This window comes from Callospermophilus lateralis, chromosome 3 (assembly GCF_048772815.1).
Source record: "Callospermophilus lateralis isolate mCalLat2 chromosome 3, mCalLat2.hap1, whole genome shotgun sequence".
Taxonomy (NCBI): Eukaryota; Metazoa; Chordata; class Mammalia; order Rodentia; family Sciuridae; genus Callospermophilus; species Callospermophilus lateralis.
Window position 1 is genome coordinate 89,131,233 of NC_135307.1, and position 19,862 is coordinate 89,151,094.

The window sequence follows — 19,862 nt, forward strand, 5'->3', positions numbered from 1 at the left end:
CTTTCGGCTCACTCCTGGCGCCAAGCGGGGAAGTGTGTTAGAATCATGGCTGCTGCCAACCCTTGGGACCCGGCTTCCGCGCCGAACTCCGCACGGCCACTGTTGGGCCACTTCGTGGCTTCAGGGTTGGTCACTCAGGTGAGTGGGGCAACAATGGCGTCATCAAAGCGGGGGTGGCCATGGTGGCGACAGAATTTGGCTGTGAGGTGGTTGATGGTACTTATTGCGGGAGTGTTGAGGGTGTATACCAGGAAAAAGGCTGATTGATAGAGCCTCTTCTAGTTTGCAGCCGTGGCTTTAGTGCTGTGGATTCTTCGTAAACAGGAATCTGAGTAGGTGGTGTTTCGCGTAGACTGTTTGTTTGCCGGCAAATTATGTCAAGCCAGATTACGGCGGATAGAACAGTGTTGTCCTGTTTATTTTCATCCAGTGATACCGCCTCTAGAGTGTAGTATGCGGTGGGGTTGAGAAATAATGGTAGATAGTTAAAAGTAAACATTCCCAATATGTATATTTACAGGAAGTATTGAAGCAAATTTGGGGCAGGAGAGGTTGAGTACAGAGGAGCCCCAAGGGAAGTTCATTTGGGGTATCTTTTAAGGGAAAAAAAAAAAAAAAACAGCATTTGGTGGAAAAGACATAAAGGATTTTGGAACATGAGTGGAGGAAGGGATTAATTTTGAGGAAAGAAGGGAGATTAGCCCAAGGAATGATGATAAGTTGGGCAAGAAGAGCATGTTCACAGCCCCGGGAGAAGGAGCCAATAGAGGAAGAAATTGAACATGTGAGGGAATAATAGAATACAGGTGACAGAGGAGAATGAGACAAGTGGGAACAAGTGAATTGAAATTGAGGGAAGGAAACTTTGATATGAAAAGGAATCTCACTAAAAAGGAGCGGTGGCGCACTCCTATAATCCTTTTGGTTTGGAGGGCTGAAGCTTTGAACCTCAGCAAAAATGAAGTGTTAAGCAACTCAATGAGACTCTGTCTCTAAATAAAATACAAACTAGGGCTGGGTATGTGGCTCAGTGGTCGAGTGCCCCTGAATTCAATCCCTGAAACAAAAGAGGTGGGGGGAGAGAAAAGCTAAAAAGATAAATACATCTGCAGAAAAATAGCAATAAATACAAACATGATGGAAGATATATGGAAAATCTCTCTCTTTCTTTCTCTTTTTAAATTCCATACTGGGTCTTGATTAGAGACCTGGGTCTTGAACCCAGGAGCAATCTACCTTTCAGCTACATCACCAGTCCTTTTTCAAAATTTTATTTTGAGTCAGGATCAAGTTTCCCTGACTGGCCTCAAATTTGCTACTCTCCTGCCTTAGCCTTCTGAGAAGCTGAGATTGCAGGTCTGTGAAACTATGCCCAGTTAAAATATACAACTTTTTGTATTTAAAAGATTTGTTAGAGATTTCTGATACCTTAAGGTGATTTGTTTGGTTGGTTGTTTTTGAAGTGCTGGGAATCAAACCCAGGGCCTTTTTGTTGCTAGCAAGCATTCTATCACTGAACTACATCCCCAGGATCTAATTCTTTTAAATTAAGAAACTAAATTCTAAAAGACCAAGAAATTTGTCTGAAGTCATTCAACCAAGAAGGCAGAATTAGATCCCAGAGCTCTCCCTTTTCTGACACATTTTTTATATCATTTTATTATATCATTTCTTAAGATAAACTGTGATAAAATATTGTGATACTTCTTGAATAAATTTTTTTTTCCTCTTTCTGTACAGGGGTTGAACCCAGGGGTGCTGTACCACTGTGTTTTATCCTCAGCCTTCTTAATTTTTTCTTTTGAGATACAATCACGCTAAGTTGTCTATGCTGGCCTCCAATTTACAATATTTTTCTCTCATCCTCCCGAGTGTCAGGGATTATAGGTGTATGCCACTGCACCCAGCTTCTTGAAAGATTTTAAAACTTATGTTAAGACCCAGTGTTGTGTTTGAGGGTTTTAGGTAGTGTGAGTACACCAGCTGTTGCAGGGACCAACACAGCACTCCACAGTTTAACCCTTTCTTGCTTCTCTCCATCTTTTCTTCCTACCAAGTTTGCCTACTACTCTCACTTGAGTTGTCCAGTTCTTCTGTCACAAAATACTTTGGTAAACTCATAAGACATTTGAAACTTAATATCCTTCGAGAAAATGTGGCATAGGAGATATGTCTGTCTATACCGAGAGAGTAAGTTGCTATTGAGAGAATTTTTTAAAATATTTTTTTAGTTGGATATGGACACAATACCTTTATTTTATTCATTTATTTTTATGTGGTGCTGAGGATCGAACTCTACCACTGAGCCACAACTCCAGCCCTGAAAAGTTATTTTTATTAGAATGATTTAAACTGATTTGTCATATGATCTCTTTAAACAGTCCATCCTGGGGCCTGGGGTTATGGCTCAGTGATAGAGTACTTGTTTAGCATGTGTGATCCTCAGCACCACATATAAATAAATAAATAAATAAATAAATGGTTAAAAACAAAATAGTCCACTCATGCATCATTCATGCTCATTAAAAATTAAGAGTGATGGGCTGTGGTATATGTAGCCCAGTGGTAGAGAGCTTGCCTAGTATTCCTGAGGCCCTTGATTCAGTCCCTAGCACCACACACAAATTCGCACACACAGATTAAGAGTGGTTCCTAAAATTTCTTGTAGAAAACATGTTTGAACTTTGTTCTGTTTTGATCTATCCAAGAAGAATGATTTGATGAAAGAAAGGTATGGTCAACTTTTGTAGCATACTGAGGTATTTTCTTTACTTTATGCCCCTAGGGCTGCTATATATTCTAGATATTTTTCCAGCAATCTTTAGTTAGTAAGAGTCTTGATCAAGGCTTCTTCTGTTGGCAGTATAGGAGGATCTGGTCCTAAGAACTCTTTGTAGTCTACCATTAATCTCTTTTCTCAAAATCTGTGTCCTGCCTTTCTCTGTATCCCAACCCCTATTTGATAGCCTCTGCTCTTAACTTTTTACTACACTGGCTCCCTTTTAATGCTCCTCAACTGAAATACAGCATGAAGAGGAAAAAATAAAAGAAAGGTAACCCCTAGGTTACAAGTTTATACATACAAATGTACACAGTGTTTGAACCCAGGGATTCACACATGCTAAGCATGCACTCTACCACTGAGCTACACCCTCAGCCCCAAAGATCTTAAATTAAGCATAAAGTTCCCATATTTCAGCTTCCTGTGCCTAGTAACAAAGTAAACAATAACACTGTAAATATACTCCTTTTTCTTAGGATCATTTCATCTTCAGGGTCCTTTTGCCCCAGTGACGTGTAAAGTAAGTAATATAGCAATAATAAAGGCACAGACTTCTGTGTAGTTGTGATTTTTATTTTCTTGGAATATTTTGAATTTGAATTCGACTGCTCTTTCTTTCTTTTTTTACCCACTTCTTTTTTTTTTTTTAAAGAGAGAGATAATTTTTTAAATATTTATTTTCTAGTTTTTGGTGGATACAACATCTTTATTTTATTTGTATGTGGTGCTGAGCATTGAACCCAGTGCCCCGTGCATGCCAGGCGAGTGCACTACTGCTTGAGCCACATCCCCAGTTCTGTTACCCACTTAAACATTCTTATTTTCACTCTGGTTTCTCTTGCATCTTATTGGCTAAGCATCATTACCCTATTGTTGAATCAAAGAGTTTACTAGTTTGCCAAATGTGCAACTAAGCTTAGTGTTTACACATGGAATGTTGGAGATATGCCAGAGAGTTAGTAGGTTACATGATATAGCATGTTTTACTTTCATTTACTTTCTTCTACCTAAGAGAGAGTGTAAAGAAAAAGTAAGAGATAGTGAATTAGATGTGTTCTCATTTCTGTTCTGACACACATGGCAATGTGAAGTTGGACTAATACTTAATCTCCCTGGTCTTCAGTTTTGCTACCAGTAGAATACCTGAGTTATCTGCCTCAGTTAATGGCATAACTATCTTTACAGCCACCTGAAACAGAATCACTGGAGTCAAACAATGATTAACTCTTTAATCATTGACTTTAATTCTCATTCGCCAACTAGGACTTGTCAGTTTCATTTTGACAGGTACTCTTATCTCTGTCTTCCCTTTCCTTTTAAACAGCTACAGACCTAGCTCACATTCTCATGATCTTACCTGGAATACTATAGCAGCTACCTGTTTAAATATTCAACCTTATGCCCATCTCTCTACTTGTTTTTTTGTTTTATATTGATGGCCAACTGTAGGGATTTCCTTTTTCCCTCTCTTTCTGTGTAAAATATACATAACTTTATTAATTTAACTTTTTTCTTAAATATTTTTATTAGTTCCTTATAGTTATGCATAATAGTGTACATATAATTTTTGACATAATTTTACATGAATGGAATTTAATTTGCTCTGTTTCAGTCTCCAGTCCTTCTTCTTTCCCCTCCTCTCTTCTTCCCCTTATTTCCCTTCCTCTACTTGACTGGTCTTCCTTCTATTTATTTTTTTAATTGATGCTTTATATGTAGAATTCACTGTGATATATTTGTATGTGTACAAAAGTCAAATTCATTCTTTATTTCCTCCCTTTTACCATCCCTCCTCTCCTCAATCTCCTTCCTCTATTCCACCGATCTTCCTTTTATTTTCATGAGATCTGATGCTTTTCATGGTTTCCTTTGTTGTGCAGAGGCTTTTTAATTTGTGCCATCCCACTTATTGATTCTTGGTTATATTTCTTGAGCTTTAGGGTTCTTGTTACGGAAGTTGGTGCCTCTGCCACTATGTTGGATTTTTGACCTTTTATTTTCTTCTAGTAGTTGCAAAATTTCTGATCTGATTCCTAAGTCTGATCCACTTTCATTTGACTCTTATGCAGGATCTAGTTTCATTCTTCTACATATGGGTATTACTGGGGACTGAACCCAGATCCTCGCACATGCTAAACAAGCCAAGCATTCTACCACTGAGCTATGCCCCCAGCCCTTTGAACCTTTTTTGTGTGTGTGTTTATGTGTGTGTAGTCTGGGGATTGAACCCAGGGGCATACATCTGAAGCCCTTTTTTATTTAAAAAAACTGCCCAGACTGGCCTTGAATTTTTGATCCTCCTGCCTTGGTCTCTTGAATAGCTGGACTAATAGGTGACACCATGCCTGACTATTTTAACCATCTTAAAATGTATAATCCGGTGGCATTAAGTACTTTCACAATGTTGTGCAATTATTTTCAAAACATTTATTACTCTCTATGGGAAACTATATTCATTGAACAGTTACTTTCCATTCTTTCCTTCCTCTGACCTTTGGCTTTCAGTTTTCTTTTTCATAGTACCCACTGTTAAATTTCTAAAATATATATTTTATATAAGACCACGTTACTGTTTCACCAGAAAATGTTCAGTTGTTCCCATTATCTGCATTATGATCATTTGGCATAACCCTCAATGTTTTCTATGATCATATAGGAAACTATGTTTCTAGCTTCATTCTTGCCTTACATGTATATTAATACCAAATGACAGTTGTTGAGCATTTATGTTTCATTCTTTCTATCTAAAATACCTTTTTTTTCCACCTCCATCATGAGCCTTTTGTAGGGGGAGGGTGGTACTGGGATTGAACCCATGGATGCTTCATCACTGAGCTATATCCCCAGTCATTTTAATTTTTTTTTAATTTTTTTATTCTGAGACAGGGTCTTGCTAAGTTGTATTATATTGCTGAGCTGTCCTCAAACTTGGGATCCTCCTGCTTCAGCTTTCTGAGTCACTGGGATTAAAGAGATATGCCATTGAGCCTGGCATTATGACCCTCTTGAAGGCAAACAGCTTGTTTGATTCATCTTTGTATCATCCATTGTCTACCTTAATAAGTGTTTCTTAAATTGATTATCCAATTTTTCCTATAAAGGGCCAAAGAATAAGTATTTGAGGCTTTATAGGCCATATGGTTACAGCTATTCACTAGGCAGTTTTAGTGTAAAAAGCCAGAGGTAATATATATGTGAATGAGAGAATTTGTGTTCCAATAAAATTTATTTCTGAACCCTTAAATTTACATGTCATATAATTTTCTTGTGTTATAGAATATCATTTTTTTCTCTGCTGCCCGCCCTCTGCAATTTGAAAATATAAAAACCATTCTTAGTTCAAGAGCTGTAAAAAAAAATAGGCAATGGTGTTGCATTTAGTTTCCTAGTCCCTGGCCATTTATAACTTCTAAAATTCCTTCCTCTGTTTCTTCTTCCCCACCACTTTTTTTTTTTTTTCTTTTTGGATATGTAGTCTTATCATGTTGCCCAGGCTAGGTCTCAAACTTGTGATCCTCCTGCTTAAGTCTCCTTAGTAGCTGGAATTATAGGCATGTACCATTGTGCCTGGCCTCTGTGCTAACAGTCTACGAAAGAAGAAAATATAGAAAATTATGGAGGAAGTTGGGGGGTGAAAAAAATAACATCTATAATCTGAGATAACCTGCACTTAAGAGGACAGTGTAATGGAATTATAAAATGAAAAGATAAAAAAGGAGTAGTCCTTATAGAAAAATCATTATACTGGGACATAAATATTCCTTTATGTAAGAGAATACATGTGAACAGAGACAACATGAATGATGGGTATGCAGTTGATGTCATTAGATGAATCATAAATTATTCCATGTGGCAGGGTTTTTGATTTTCAATCCAGAAGGTCAGAAAGACTAGGCTTGGTTCATTTGGATGGGCAGAGGTGAGTTTCCAAAAACTTCAGCTTATCTTCTAATAAGTTATTAGTAATGTAAATCTATTGTATATGGTACCTTAGGAAATAGTACAATACAAAGTGATTGTACTATTTCATTTTTTAAATATTTGTGCAAGAGATTTTCTAAAACAGGAAATATACATTACTACTCTTTTTTCTCTACTTTTTGTTTAGGGACTGTGTTGGACATAATATGAATTTTCAGTCCCATGGCATGCTCTTCGATGTATACAGAAACTTTTTGTGACATACTACTGTTTTCCTGTTCATTTACCAATAGGAGATGTTAAATATATCTAAGAAAACAGCTCCTTGCTTTGAGAAATTCTCCAGACTACAACAGATCACAAATATTCAAGCTGAAATCTATCAGGTAAATTATTATTTTTCTTTTTTTAATTATTACTTTTCTACTTATACAGAAAAAAAGAAAAATCCCAGATAGGCTTGTAGCTCAGTGATAATGCAAGTGCTTAGCATGTGTGAGTTCCTAGGTTCAATCCCTAGCACACACCCCCCAACCAAAAAAAAAAAAACCACAACCATACAACCTTAATTGATTCAAATAGCAATTCTCTTGCACTTAGAACAAGTATCTAGCACATAGTTGGGTAAAGGTTTATTGTAGTAATTAATAGCAATAGTAAAAGAAATAGTAGTAGTAACAGTTAAAGTAAATGTAACAGCAGGAGGGCAAGAACACCAAAATGAAAAGCTTTAGTAAATTACCTGCACTTTTATATACATACATCATCCTCCCATCTCATTTAAGGAATGTACATCTTGTAGCATGTTTCTGAACTAAAGATTGTCCATTCTTAGCTATTTTTGATTCTTTAACTTCAGGAAACTTTCTGAGTAAGCTAATGTTACTTTTATTCCTAATGTAGAAAAGCCTGGAAATTGAACTTCTGAAACTAGAAAAAGATGCAGCAGATGTTGTTCATCCTTTCTATTTGTGTAAGTGGTTTGTTTAAGTGGGTAATCATTGGAATTTCAACTTTTTCTTGGATTATAGTAAATAAACACCAGGCAGCAAAATTGTGATGTGCCAGTTTTTCCAGCCCCACTGCTAACAAAGTCTTCTATTTTTGTGCTTAATTACAAGTCCTGTAGACTTGACTAGTGCAAATAGCATTGGAAGGAACTAGGTTGGCTCCTTTATTCGTTTTTTTGTTAGTATATTTTGTTAATGAGGCTGAGAGTAATGTATAAAGAAAAGAGGTTTATTTATTTAGTTCATAGTGCAGAGGCTCAAGGGTGGCATTGGCTTGATTCTGGTTAGGACCTCATGGTGAATAGCATCACAATGGCAGAGCACTTGGCAAGAGGGAGAGATCACATGGTGAGATAGGAAGCCAGAGAGTGATTCAGAGGTCAGTCTTGCTCTAATACTTCTAAGGGAACCACCAGTAATTACTTAAAGTGACATGATAACTGAAGCACTGAATGAATGGATTGAATATTTGATCAGAAAAATTTTTTTTTATATAAAGGACATTATCAGAACACTTGGTAAAGTTTAAATATGGACTGTATTCAATATTGGTAACATTGTATCAATGCTAACTTCTCCAAAAAAATCTCTGAATTTATTAATGTACTATAAGTTAGGTGTATGTTGTTGTGCATGGGAAACACATTTTTTTAAGGGTAAAAGATCATGCTGTCTGCAATTCTCAATTGAGGCTTTTTGAGAGCAAAAGATAGAAGTGAGTGTGTGGAGATAGAAAAAGGATAAAAAAGAAAATATAACTAAATATAGTGTCTAGGTGATATGTATATAGGAGTTTAATGAACTTTTAAAACAGTTTTATGTGGGGCTGGGGATGTGGCTCAAGCGGTAGCACGCTCGCCTGGCATGCGTGCGGCCCGGGTTCGATCCTCAGCACCACATACAAACAAAGATGTTGTGTCTGCCGAAAACTAAAAAATAAATATTAAAAAATTCTCTCTTTCTCTCTGTCTCTCACTCTCTCTTTAAAAAAAAAAAAAAGACAGTTTTATGTAAGTCTGAATTTTTTCAAATTAAAACTTTATAAAAGGGACAGTTGGCAGCCATTAACTGAATTCTGAGGGGAAAAAATTCTGAGCTAATCAGTAGTAGTTTGCAAGGTGACACCCCCTTACCCCTCTGAACTAACATTGAACCCAAGGCAACTTTGCCACTGAGTTACGTCCCCAGTCCTTTTTATTTATTTTTTAAAATTTGAGACAGGATCTCACTAAGTTGCGAAGGCTGGCCTTGAACTTGTGATCTTCCTCCCAAGAGTCACTGGAATTAGAGACAAGTACTACCACACCCAGTTTACCTCTTCCTTTTTTTCTTTCTTCTTCTTTTTGTTTTTTTAAGAGAGAGAGAGAGAATTTTAATATTTATTTTTTAGTTTTTTGGCGGACACAACATCTTTGTTTGTATGTGGTGCTGAGGATCGAACCCGGGCCGCACGCATGCCAGGCGAGCGCGCTACCACTTGAGCCACATCCCCAGTCCCCCTTTTTTTCTTTATTAGAGAATGGGTCTCTCTATGTTGCCCAGACTTGTCTTCAACTCTTGATCTCAAGTGAGACTCCTGCCCCAGCTTCCTGAGTTCTGAGATTATAGGTGTGCAACACTGCACCTAGCCTCAGATTAATTTTTGGTATTAGCAAAAGTAGAAGTCGTTGTGATTTCAAAAAACTTACTTGTCCTATTGCTAACTGTAAATAACTTTCTGATTTTTGTAGCTCAAAAGTGTCATGATCTACAAAGTATGAATAATCACCTGGAAGCTGTGCTGAAAGAAAAGAGGTCCCTCAGGCAAAGACTGTTGAAACCCATGTGCCAGGAAAACTTACCTTTGGAGGCTTTTTATCACAGGTTAGACTGAGAAGAAGAAATGAATACTTGTACATGTTTTCTGAGGGTGAACCTTGAAGCATAATTCACTAAACAATGTGTTATTGATGTGTAGGTTAACATTATTAATGTTGATACATTAAACCAGAAAGAAAATTCTTTGCTTTAAAAGAAGTATCACTATGGTGATACTTTGCCCATTGTGTTTTGGGAATTATAAATTATGATTTTAGTGAAAAAGTAGATCCTTAACACTTGGCAAGGTGGGTAAAAATTGGTTTTATTACATATAGACTATTTTCTGTGAAATAAATGTATTGTTGAATTAATGTTACCTATACATAAAAATTCTGTACATAACATGGACAGAAGAAAAAATGTCAATTAATAAAGGAAAAACGGGGCTGGGGCCATAGCTCAGTGGCAGAGCACTTGCCTTGCACGTGCGAGGCACTGGATTTGATCCTCAGCACCACATAAAAATAAACAAATAAAATAAAGGCATGCTGTCCATCTACAACTACAAAAAAAAGACAAGAAAGAAAGGAAAAACAAGTTGGGTGCCATGGAGCACGCCTGTCATCCTAGCAGCTCAAGGCATGAGGATCATTAGGATCAAAGCCATCCTCAGCAAAGGCGAGGGGCTAAACAACTCAGTGAGACCCTGTCTCTAAATAAAATACAAAATTGGGCTGCGGATGTGACTCAGTGCTTGAGTGACCCTGAGTTCAATCCCTGGTACCTTAAAAAAGAAAGGAAAGGGAAAACTGGGTCTTAGGTTATGGCTCAGGGGTAGAGCACTTGCCTAGTACATGTGAGAGACTGTGTTCGATCCCCAACACCACATAAAAAAATAAATAAATAAAGTTATCCATCTACAACTAGAAATATTTTAAAAAAAGGAAAAACCAGATTCTGGTCTCATCTCAACTGAGCAAAATGATAACAGTTTTTGCTTTAGTTTCCCAGTCTGCAGAACAGGGATTATTTCTGTTGCTGTCTTTCTTCATAGAAATATTATAAGTATAAACTTGAAGATCTAGGTTATGATTAAAATAATAATACAATAGTAAAGCAAGCATCTGGGAATCTGATTTCTTTCTCTATCATTGCCTCACTAGCTGACCCTGAGCAAATCACTATCCCCTCTCTACCCCTCTACCTCTCTCTTTAAGATGGGATCTTGTCATGTTGCCCATGCTGGCTTTCAACTTGCTATCCTCTTGCCTCAACTTCCTAAGTAGCTGGGATTATCTTTTTTTTTTTTTTTTTTTTTTTTTGTACTTAGGATTGAACCCAGGGGTGCTCAGCCACTGAACCACATCCCCAGCCTTTTTTTATCTTTTATTTAGATACAGGGTCTCACTGAGTTGATAAGTGCCTTGCTAAGTTGCTGAGGCTGGCTTTGAACTCAAGATCCTCCTGCCTCAGCCTTCTGAGATGCTGGGATTATAGGCATGCGCCACTGCACCTTGAAGATTATCTTCTCTTAAGTGGCAGAATTTTTTTATTTTTAGTAAAATGACATACAAAACCCCATTCTTGTATTCAGTATCTAGCCATTAATGTGTATGTTATACTACATTAAAGAAGAGCTAATGATTTTAGGCATTTAATGATTTTAAGCATTTATTACCTTAATGTGAAGACTACTTCAATGTACTATAGTTTTCCTTATTGTCTTCTCTTCACTGAAAATGAGTAGATTGAAATGGAATGAGATTTTATCTAGGGAAATTCCTTCTGTGTGAACATTACTATCATTATCTACTATCTACCATTAGGTTGGGTTCCAGATATGATGATTAATGTCATGTTTTTCTGTTTTTCTATTTGGATAACAAGTTATATGTTTCTTCAAGTGAAAGAGAAGGACCTTTCTTTATCACTGATACTTCTAGGGATTCAGAAAGTTTGTTATTGACACTTAAGTTGATTGTAATTCTTTATTTTAAACTAAAGTCCTAATTAAAGGAAAAGAAGGGAGACACAAAATAATTAAATTTTAAAAATAGTTGGATTTTTTTCTCTTTCAGATATATGGTACATTTGCTGGAGTTGGCTGTGTCTTTCATTGAGAGATTGGAAACCCATCTTGAAACAATTAGAAATATCCCTCATTTAGATGCAAATCTAAAGAAAATGGTGAGTATTAATATAGCTTTCTTTAGTTCTTTTATACTTGAATATCAAATGTGTGATCTCCTTGTTTAACTCCCCCGGCCCCCCCGACCCCATGGTACTGTGGATTGAACCCAGACTTGTGCATGCTAGGTAAGTACTCTACCACTGAACTACATCCCCAACCTATCCTCCCTCCCTTCCTTTCTATCTTTCTTTATTTTTGGGGGTGTCAGGGATTGAAATCAGTAGCACTCGATCACTGAGCTAATTCCCAGCCCATTTTGTATTTTATTTAGAGATAGTATCTCACTGATTTACTTAGCACCTTGCTTTTGCTGGTTGATTGCCCCTGGGTTCAATCCCTGGTACCAAAAATATAAATAAATCCCAACTATAAAACTCATGACCTGCCACTATTATATCACCACCTTTAAAAAAGGACATTTTAAACAAAGGCTTGTATGTTCATGAAATCATCTTAGAGTGCATGTATTATAAATACATAAATTTCCATGCATATTTTTATAGTGGTACCGACTAGAAGGAATGATGACTTCTAAAAACCAATCTAGACAGATACCTTTTTATTCCAGCTGCTTCTCCCAGGAGTCTTAAGAGCTACTGTGCACTGTCACATTCATTACAGCCTCCTTACTAAGCCTGTGACCCATGATGTAAATTGATATATCTTCTGCTTTAGCCTTGCTTTTTCATTGATTCACTTCCAGGAATGAATGGTGGCAGGTCTTCCACATCAGTGCTACCAGCCATTTCCATAACCTTGCCTAGAAGGTCTTTATTATTTATTAACTGCAACTCAGGAAAAGATGGTTTACCCAGACCATGGAGAGGGACAACAGCTAGCCTAGGCAGCCACCAGTGTTAGGTGGGTCATGGTAATTCGGCTGGTAGTGCAGGATGAATTCCATGTGGGCCTTCCATTTCTTCTTGTTCTCTGAGCAGGAGCAGAACTTGGTGAAGTTCTGCTGCACCCTTGAAACCAGCTTCTCCACCATGGTGGCCACCTCACCACCCACAATGGCTTACACTGCCCTAAACTAATTATTTTTAAAGTCAAAAAGCTTGGCATCATTTTTCTTTAGAAGCTATTCCAACATTTAATTGAGTATATATTATCTTCATCATGCAAGGGCTATGCTACATGCATGTATCAAGAAAAATAGATAAGACTGATCTCTGCTCTCAAATTCTCAGTTTGGTGAGACAGCTATAAGATTCACACTTACTGTTTTATAGGAGTATATTTGCATAAGTTCAGCATAACATTATAAAGAGATACTGTCTATTGTACACAGAAAAGGGAGGGATTACTTCCAGTGTAGGGGAATTGAGAGCAGAATAGGGTATAGGAAGACTTTTAAAAGTTTTTTTTTTTTAATATTTATTTTTTAGTATTTGGCGGACCCAACATCTTTGTTTGTATGTGGTGCTGAGGATCGAACCCAGGCCGCACACATGCCAGGCGAGCGCGCTACCGCTTGAGCCACATCCCCAGTCCAAAAGTTTTATATAGGAATTAGTAGAGAGCTGAATCTTAAAGAATCTATGAAATTTAGACACTCCTCAGGAAGAACAGTTTGACCAAAGCAACAATGTCTCACATGAAAGAGAGCACAAGTAGTTGGGGGTGAAAATGACACTTTACTTTGATGCCTAAAGGTATCAGGACTGGGAACCATTGAATGAATTGTTTTGTTTTTTTAGTGAAGGATACAGAAGAGTGACTTGGTTAGAGAACGTTACCTTAATCACATTCACATAGAAAATATTGAATAGGGTAGACAGCCTTGCTACTCACATTATGGACAGCATCACCTAAAAGCTTTTTTTTTTTCCCCCAGAATTACAGGTTTGGAGGTTAGATCAGTGGTAGAGTGTTTGCCTAGCATGTATGAAGCCTAGATTCTATCTCTAGCATGAAAGAAAGAGAAGGGGAAGCGGAGGTAGTCATTCACCCTACACTTTTAGAATCAGAATCTGCATTTTAATAAGTTCCTCAGGGGATTCCTGTGTATATTAAGATCTGATCTGCTCTGAATTAGAGGAAAAGTCAAGAGAAACTTGGAGACTAAATATAGTATTTTTATAAAGGATTTAAAGCACAGGAATACGAAGGATTGTATAGAGTTTTTGTTTTGTTTTTAGGTTTTTTTGTGGTCACATTTCTAGATCTTTGCTACATTTGGAAAGGGACACATCCAAGGTAATGAAGTTGTTAACCTATCTGATTTGAGTAGGGTCAAGTATGGATTAAAGAAGTTAATGAGGGTGGCTTTTTTTGGCACATGTAGTAAATGTTCAGTCATTGTTGAACTGCAGTTAAATTGAGTTTGAGAAATTGTAAATCCAGATGAAGATTGCCAATGGCCTTAAACATGGGTCTGCATTTTAGCAAGGAGGTTGGATTTTAACTAATTAGAGATTGAGGATCATTATTGTTGAGTTGATTATTGAGGACAAAGAAGAGGTGAACTCCCAAAGAGAAGGTGGGTATTGTAAGATGGGGAGAGCATAGTTTTAAGGAGCTTTTGCAGTAAGGAGCTAGAAAAAGGTCAGTGTAACTGTCTGTGATCTAATGGTAATGAAATAATGACAGACATAATTTCTATTTTCCCTTTCATTTAAATATTACAGAGCAAGGCTTTAACCAAGATGGATGTTTTGGTGACTGAGACAGAAGAACTGGCAGAGAATATACTTAAGTGGCGAGAACAACAAAAGGAGGTTTCTTCTTGTATCCCCAAAATATTAGCTGAAGAAAGTTACCTTCAAAAATATGATATTATAATTTCTCCTTTACCTTTTACTTCTAAAGGTCATGCCCAAACAACTAATATCAAGTGATCATCAATTTTATTTTCCCTAATTATGTATAGTTATATACAGTCTATTTCTAGTTGATTGTGACTTGAGTATTTTAAGGCTTTGCTGTTAGCACTACTGAAATTGCCCGCAGTATATTGGAGTACCAAAATTTCAAGTTCACTAGGACCTGACTTCTTTCTGATTAAAAGATTCAAAAACCAAGTTTTATTTGGAAACTTATTCAAACAAGAGACTGTTTTAAAAAGACAGATTTAGGGGCTGGGGTTGTGGCTCAGCTCTACCGTTGAGCCTGTGTTCGATCCTCAGCACCACATAAAAATAAATAAAATAAAGGTATTGTGTCCAACTACTAAAAAACAAATATTATTAAATAAGAGAGATTTACAAGATAAACCTAAATGGAATATTTGATGGCATTAAGGAACTGATGTACTTGGGTGTGATAATGGTATTGTGGTTATATTGAAGGTACATATATATGAGTAAAATAATGTTTTAAAATACAGACTACTGTTGAAATCAAGTTCTCCAGGCTGAAAATAGAAATATTAATGTGTCAATTCTTTTTACTGCAAAGCACAGTGAGTAGAAAAGCCATCTAGGATACCAGGGTTCCAAGTGAGTTTGAATTTTAAACCAGTTATCCCAGTACCTTATTCTAGATAGATGAGAAAAAGGGGACTAACATGACTCATGTTCTACTGCTAGAGTACTAAAATAGCCACCTAACTGGTCTCTCTGGGCTTCTACCCTTACTTCTCAGGCTAGTCTCAAAACAGCAGTCAGAGTAATTCTTTAAATATATAAACCAAATCATTTTGCTCTTTTCCTCAAAACTTTCTTATGGTTTCCCAGCTCATTAAGAAAAAAAATCCAGACTACCATGCTTTCATGATACTTCCATGATTTTCCACCTCTCACTCTATTCTACCTGCCCTGGCTTTCTTCCTATTGGTTTTAAGGTTTTAGTCTGTCTCTAAGCTCAGGCCTGTCCTTGTGTCTGCCCTTCTTCCAGACAATAGCCCAACTCTTCTTTTATATACTTAATATTTTTCTTAGGTGTCACTGAAGTCTTCCCTGGTCATATTATCTGAAGTTTCATGGCCCTTTTCTACTCCCCGTCCTGATTTATTTTTTATTATTAGCTAATCTGATATACATTTTAGTTAAATTGCTTATCATCAGTCTCTCTATCCCAGCTCCAATGAGCCTAGAAGTTTTGCCTATTTTCTTCACTTCTTTGCCCCAAGCCTACTCTGATAGGAGCTTACTTAGGACATATTTGTTAAACAATTGAACAATTGAGTATCTGCATGACTTCCTTTCTCGTTTTCTTCAGATTTATTCAAATGTCCTCTTATCAGTGAAGGCTTTCTGGAAGATGCTGTGCAAAACAGCACTTTTCACCCTTCACATACACGAAGGCTATTTACTATGTTTTCTTTTGTTTATTTTTGCTTACTGGAGATTGAACCCGGTGGGGGCGCTATACCACAGAGATACGTGCACAGCCCCCCCCAACCCCGCCTTTTTAAAAATTAAAAAATTTTTTTTTCCTAAGTTGATGAACAAGGCTAGCCTGGAGTTTGTGATCCTCTTGCGTCATCCCTCAGAATGCCTGAGATTACTAGCGTGGGTCATCGCGCCTGGTTTCCCTCCCTGCCCGCCTTTTTTTTTTTCACTGCACTAAACAGAACTATTTATATATTTATATGTTATATATTAGGTGTTTGTCCCCTTTTCCTTCCCTGCAGATTGTAATTTCCAAGAAGGCAGGTACATTGTTTTGTTCGTCACTGTCTGGGCTTTAAATCAGTGCTCGACACTTTGTAGCTATGCAATAGTATTTCTTGGATAAATTAGTAAACCAATTCTGATAAGACGGAATTTCCTCTACTACTACAAACACTGCCAAGGTGGCCTTGAAGTTCTGGTACAATGGAGCTCCTCAGCACTCAAACTCCTCTTCATACTCCGAATACTCCTTGCTGGAAAGCAGTTTCTGCCCGTTTCTTTTTTGCCGCAGCATTGACATATCAGGCCAGCACAACGAATAAAAATGCTTGGCAAATTATAAATGTTTGAACATTAATCAAAATTTAATGGGTTTACTTATATAGCACGATCTCCAAGTCCGAGAACAAAGGCCTCCGCGCCGCAGGGTCAGGCCTGAACTCTGCGGACACCTCTAGCCAGCTGCCGCGGCGCGGGGGAAGGGGGGGGCGTAGAGGAGGAGGGGCGGGGCCGAGCTTGCCTACCTGGCTCCGGATTGGCTAAGGCTCAGCGGCGCCGCCTCTCGGGCAGTGGCGCGGATTTGGGCGTGGGTGTCCCGAGAGGCGCGTGGGGCGGGCGGGGTCGGCTGGGGGTGGGGCTGGGCTTGGCCCTGGCTAGGCTGGGCTAGGGATGCCTAGACTGGACTGACCTCCGGGGATTGAGTTGAAACCGAAGGATGGCGACTGTGCAGGTGGCCGTGAGGGTCCGGCCCCTCAACAAGCGGTGAGTCTGGGCAGGAGGGGGCGCCTGAGGCGTCAAGAGAACTCAGAGGAGCGCAAGGGCCCCACTTCTCTGGCGCGGGAAATAAAACACAAAGTGACCCAGGGACCCAGGGTCCGGAAGCCGTAAAGGCTTGGCGAAACAGGCCTGGAGTCGAAATTTCTTGTCGTGACCTCGAGGATAGCAGTTCCCGGGCGGCGCGTTGTGTGCGCACTGTCCTGGCGTCCTGCCAGCTTGGAGTTTCTAGGGACCATGGCTCAAGTCTTGATGCACGGGATTGGGCCTTTCTCATTCTACAGGTTGTGAAGGATTTGGAGAGGTGGGCCGTCTGTCACTCTTCTTGAAGTAACCCTAGAGGACTGAGACAAAAGGGTGTACATGGTTTTCCTCTGTGAGAACCTGAGAGGCAAATTGAGGCCCAGAGAGATGGTGGTTTTAATTTGCGCTCAACAGCTGACCTGATCAAAGACAGAATTGAAGTAAAGGAAGTTACTCTAATCTTTTTCTTCCACATCCCTAGCTCCTCAGGGATGAACCTGATCTTGCAACTTTAAGCCTTTGAGGCTTCCTGAATCCAGCCACATATTTTCTTCTCTTTTCCATTATTTTTTTTTTACTCATATATTTGGAGAGTAAGGTAAGACTTTGAAGAAGAGTTGGTGTTCGAACTGTTTTTTTTTTTTAAATTTTGTTTTATCTATTTATTTTAATATATTTTTAGTTGTAGGTGAACACAATATTGTTATTTTATTTTTATGTGGTACTGAGGATCGAACCCAGTGCCTCACATGTGCTAGGCAAGCGCTGTACCACTGAGTCACAATCCCAGCCCCTCAAACTGTTTTTTAAAGATCTTTTAGTTTACTGACAGGTAGAGAAAGTGCAGAGGGCCCTCTGAAAGAGTAAGAACACCAAAAGAAAAATATTTAGGCTATTGGAAACAGATTAGTTTTGGTTGAGAGAGGGTTGGCATGGAGGGAGGTAAGTGATAGGCAATAAAATTGGCAGAGTGTGGTTGGGAACCAGAGGCACATATTGGAATTATTTGAGAAATTTAAAATTTTCAAGGACATAAGATGACTTGATAATTGCATAGAAAAGGCAAAAAAGGCATTATCTTAGGCTGGGCATATAGCTTAATGGTAGAGTGGTTGGCTAGCATGTACAAGGTACTGGATTCAATCTCCAGCCCTGCAAAACAAAAAGAAAGACATTGTCTCCCAAAACAAAATTTGGTGCAATTGGTTAATTACATTGGTTTCATATAAAGGTGATTGACTTTGAAGTCTTGTAATTGACAGAATAATTATAAGAGCAATGAGAAGCAGGAAGGAGAGAGAAAAGAGAATAGGAAGAAGGCAAAAGAGGTACTATGAAGAAAGAAAAGCAGCAGGTACCTAAACTGCTGTGTTTTGGTTGGTAAATGGCTTATGACATCTGCCTTCTGCATAACTGGATGTGATTTAAAACTAGGAATTCATAGGTGTAGCTGCTGTCCTGGAGATAGCCTCTGGTAAAAATCCTCTTTTTTCAAAACTGTTCTTTTAGGATTCTCAGGGTAACAACATTGACCACTCCTAGTAGTAACTTCTTAGTTCTTTAGGAATTAGGAATTTTAAATACCATGGATTAGATTAAGAAAATGATGTTGAAATTGGGTTGTCATTATTTACAGCCATGATAGAGAATAACTTTATCTCATCCAACAAAAGTGGAAAGAAGAGGACAAAAACTTACTTACTTTTAGCTCAAGTGAAGTGCTTTGAGAGTAAGTGGTAGAATGCCGAGACTGTTGACCTTCAGGTGGGAGTAGATTGTAGCAGGCTGGAGTTTCAGGACCACAGATTCAGGCACAGATACAGAAAAATCCAATTCAATCCCAACTAAGAATCTAAATGACTCTCCTCTTCCCACAGAATCCTACAGAGATGATAGATGTGCCCCAAGGTGTTAACTGAATCTGTGCCAAGGACTTATTTGAAGGGTGAAATAAACCATACAATCAGCATATTCCCCACATGGAGAACAGCCTTGATGAAGACAGTGGAAGTTAACAGATTCAGTTAACAAAGTCATTGGATCTTATGTTGTACTTGGGAAGAAATTCTGGAGATCATCTGACCCAAGTTTACATTTTTTGTTTTTCTAGATAAGGAAATAATCTTGTTTAAGGTCTAAAAGCAAACACAGCGAAGATTTGATTCACTAAACCACATTGCTGCTTCCTGAGATTACAAGGAAGTTATACCTCTTTCTCAAGTGCTTTTTAGCAGGACCAGATAACGAACCCTGAATAAAATAACATAGGAAATGATTTTGTTGTCATCCCCTTTACCACACAGTTGTTTCCCATAATCAGAAATTATCTTTGTCATTGTGACTTACTTTCATTTTTCAATCTAAAACCATTCAGTATTGAATGGTTCTGCCAATTCTGTAGACTCTGCAGCAGTCCATCCTGACCTGTGAAAAATAACTTCTCATACAGTGAATAGCTTTTCTGTTTTTTTTCTTTTAAACTATAAAATAGGGAGAACTACTTCATATTTTTTATGAAAATTAAAAGAATACATTAAAAATATTTAGAACCTGGCTCATTTAAGTGTCTAATAAAGTGTTGGCTCTATGAGTTTTAGTGACTATTTTTATTCATCTGTATCCTGTACTTAGCTGTTTGGTTTTTTTTTTTTTTTAAGTTTTTCAAAGGAATAAATATCAAGTGACAACAATTTTGTTCTGTTCCTTTTTAGGGCAGTAGTTACCAAATTATAGTATACGTAAAAGCCACCTGGCAATCTTGTTATAATGTAATTTGTTATTCCTGCCCCCCTTAATTCACAAAT

At 37.9% G+C, this 19,862-nt stretch overlaps 2 protein-coding genes across 9 annotated transcripts in view; both read left to right on the plus strand.

Moving 5' to 3' along the window:
- Nucleotides 1-13: 13 nt before the first annotated feature.
- Nucleotides 14-14,727, plus strand: Haus2 (HAUS augmin like complex subunit 2). Of its 2 annotated transcripts, XM_076848510.1 has the most exons (6): nt 14-138; nt 6,997-7,089; nt 7,607-7,676; nt 9,444-9,576; nt 11,592-11,700; nt 14,335-14,727. In XM_076848510.1, exons 1-6 carry the CDS (start codon nt 46-48, stop codon nt 14,542-14,544), a joined length of 708 nt encoding a protein of 235 aa, XP_076704625.1. In that variant the 5' UTR covers nt 14-45; the 3' UTR covers nt 14,545-14,727. The 2 variants fall into 2 exon arrangements, with proteins under 2 accessions (XP_076704625.1, XP_076704627.1); XM_076848512.1 differs by lacking the exons at nt 6,997-7,089; nt 7,607-7,676 and having other exon boundaries at nt 68-138.
- Nucleotides 14,728-16,922: 2,195 nt separating this feature from the next.
- Nucleotides 16,923-19,862, plus strand: part of Stard9 (StAR related lipid transfer domain containing 9) — a 162,614-nt gene continuing 159,674 nt past the window's right edge. For all 7 annotated transcript variants that reach the window (XM_076850637.2, XM_076850638.2, XM_076850640.2 and 4 more), the window contains exon 1: nt 16,923-17,022. In XM_076850637.2, the coding sequence (XP_076706752.2) occupies nt 16,976-17,022 (47 nt within the window). In that variant the 5' untranslated portion in view covers nt 16,923-16,975. The remainder of the gene's footprint in view (nt 17,023-19,862) is intronic.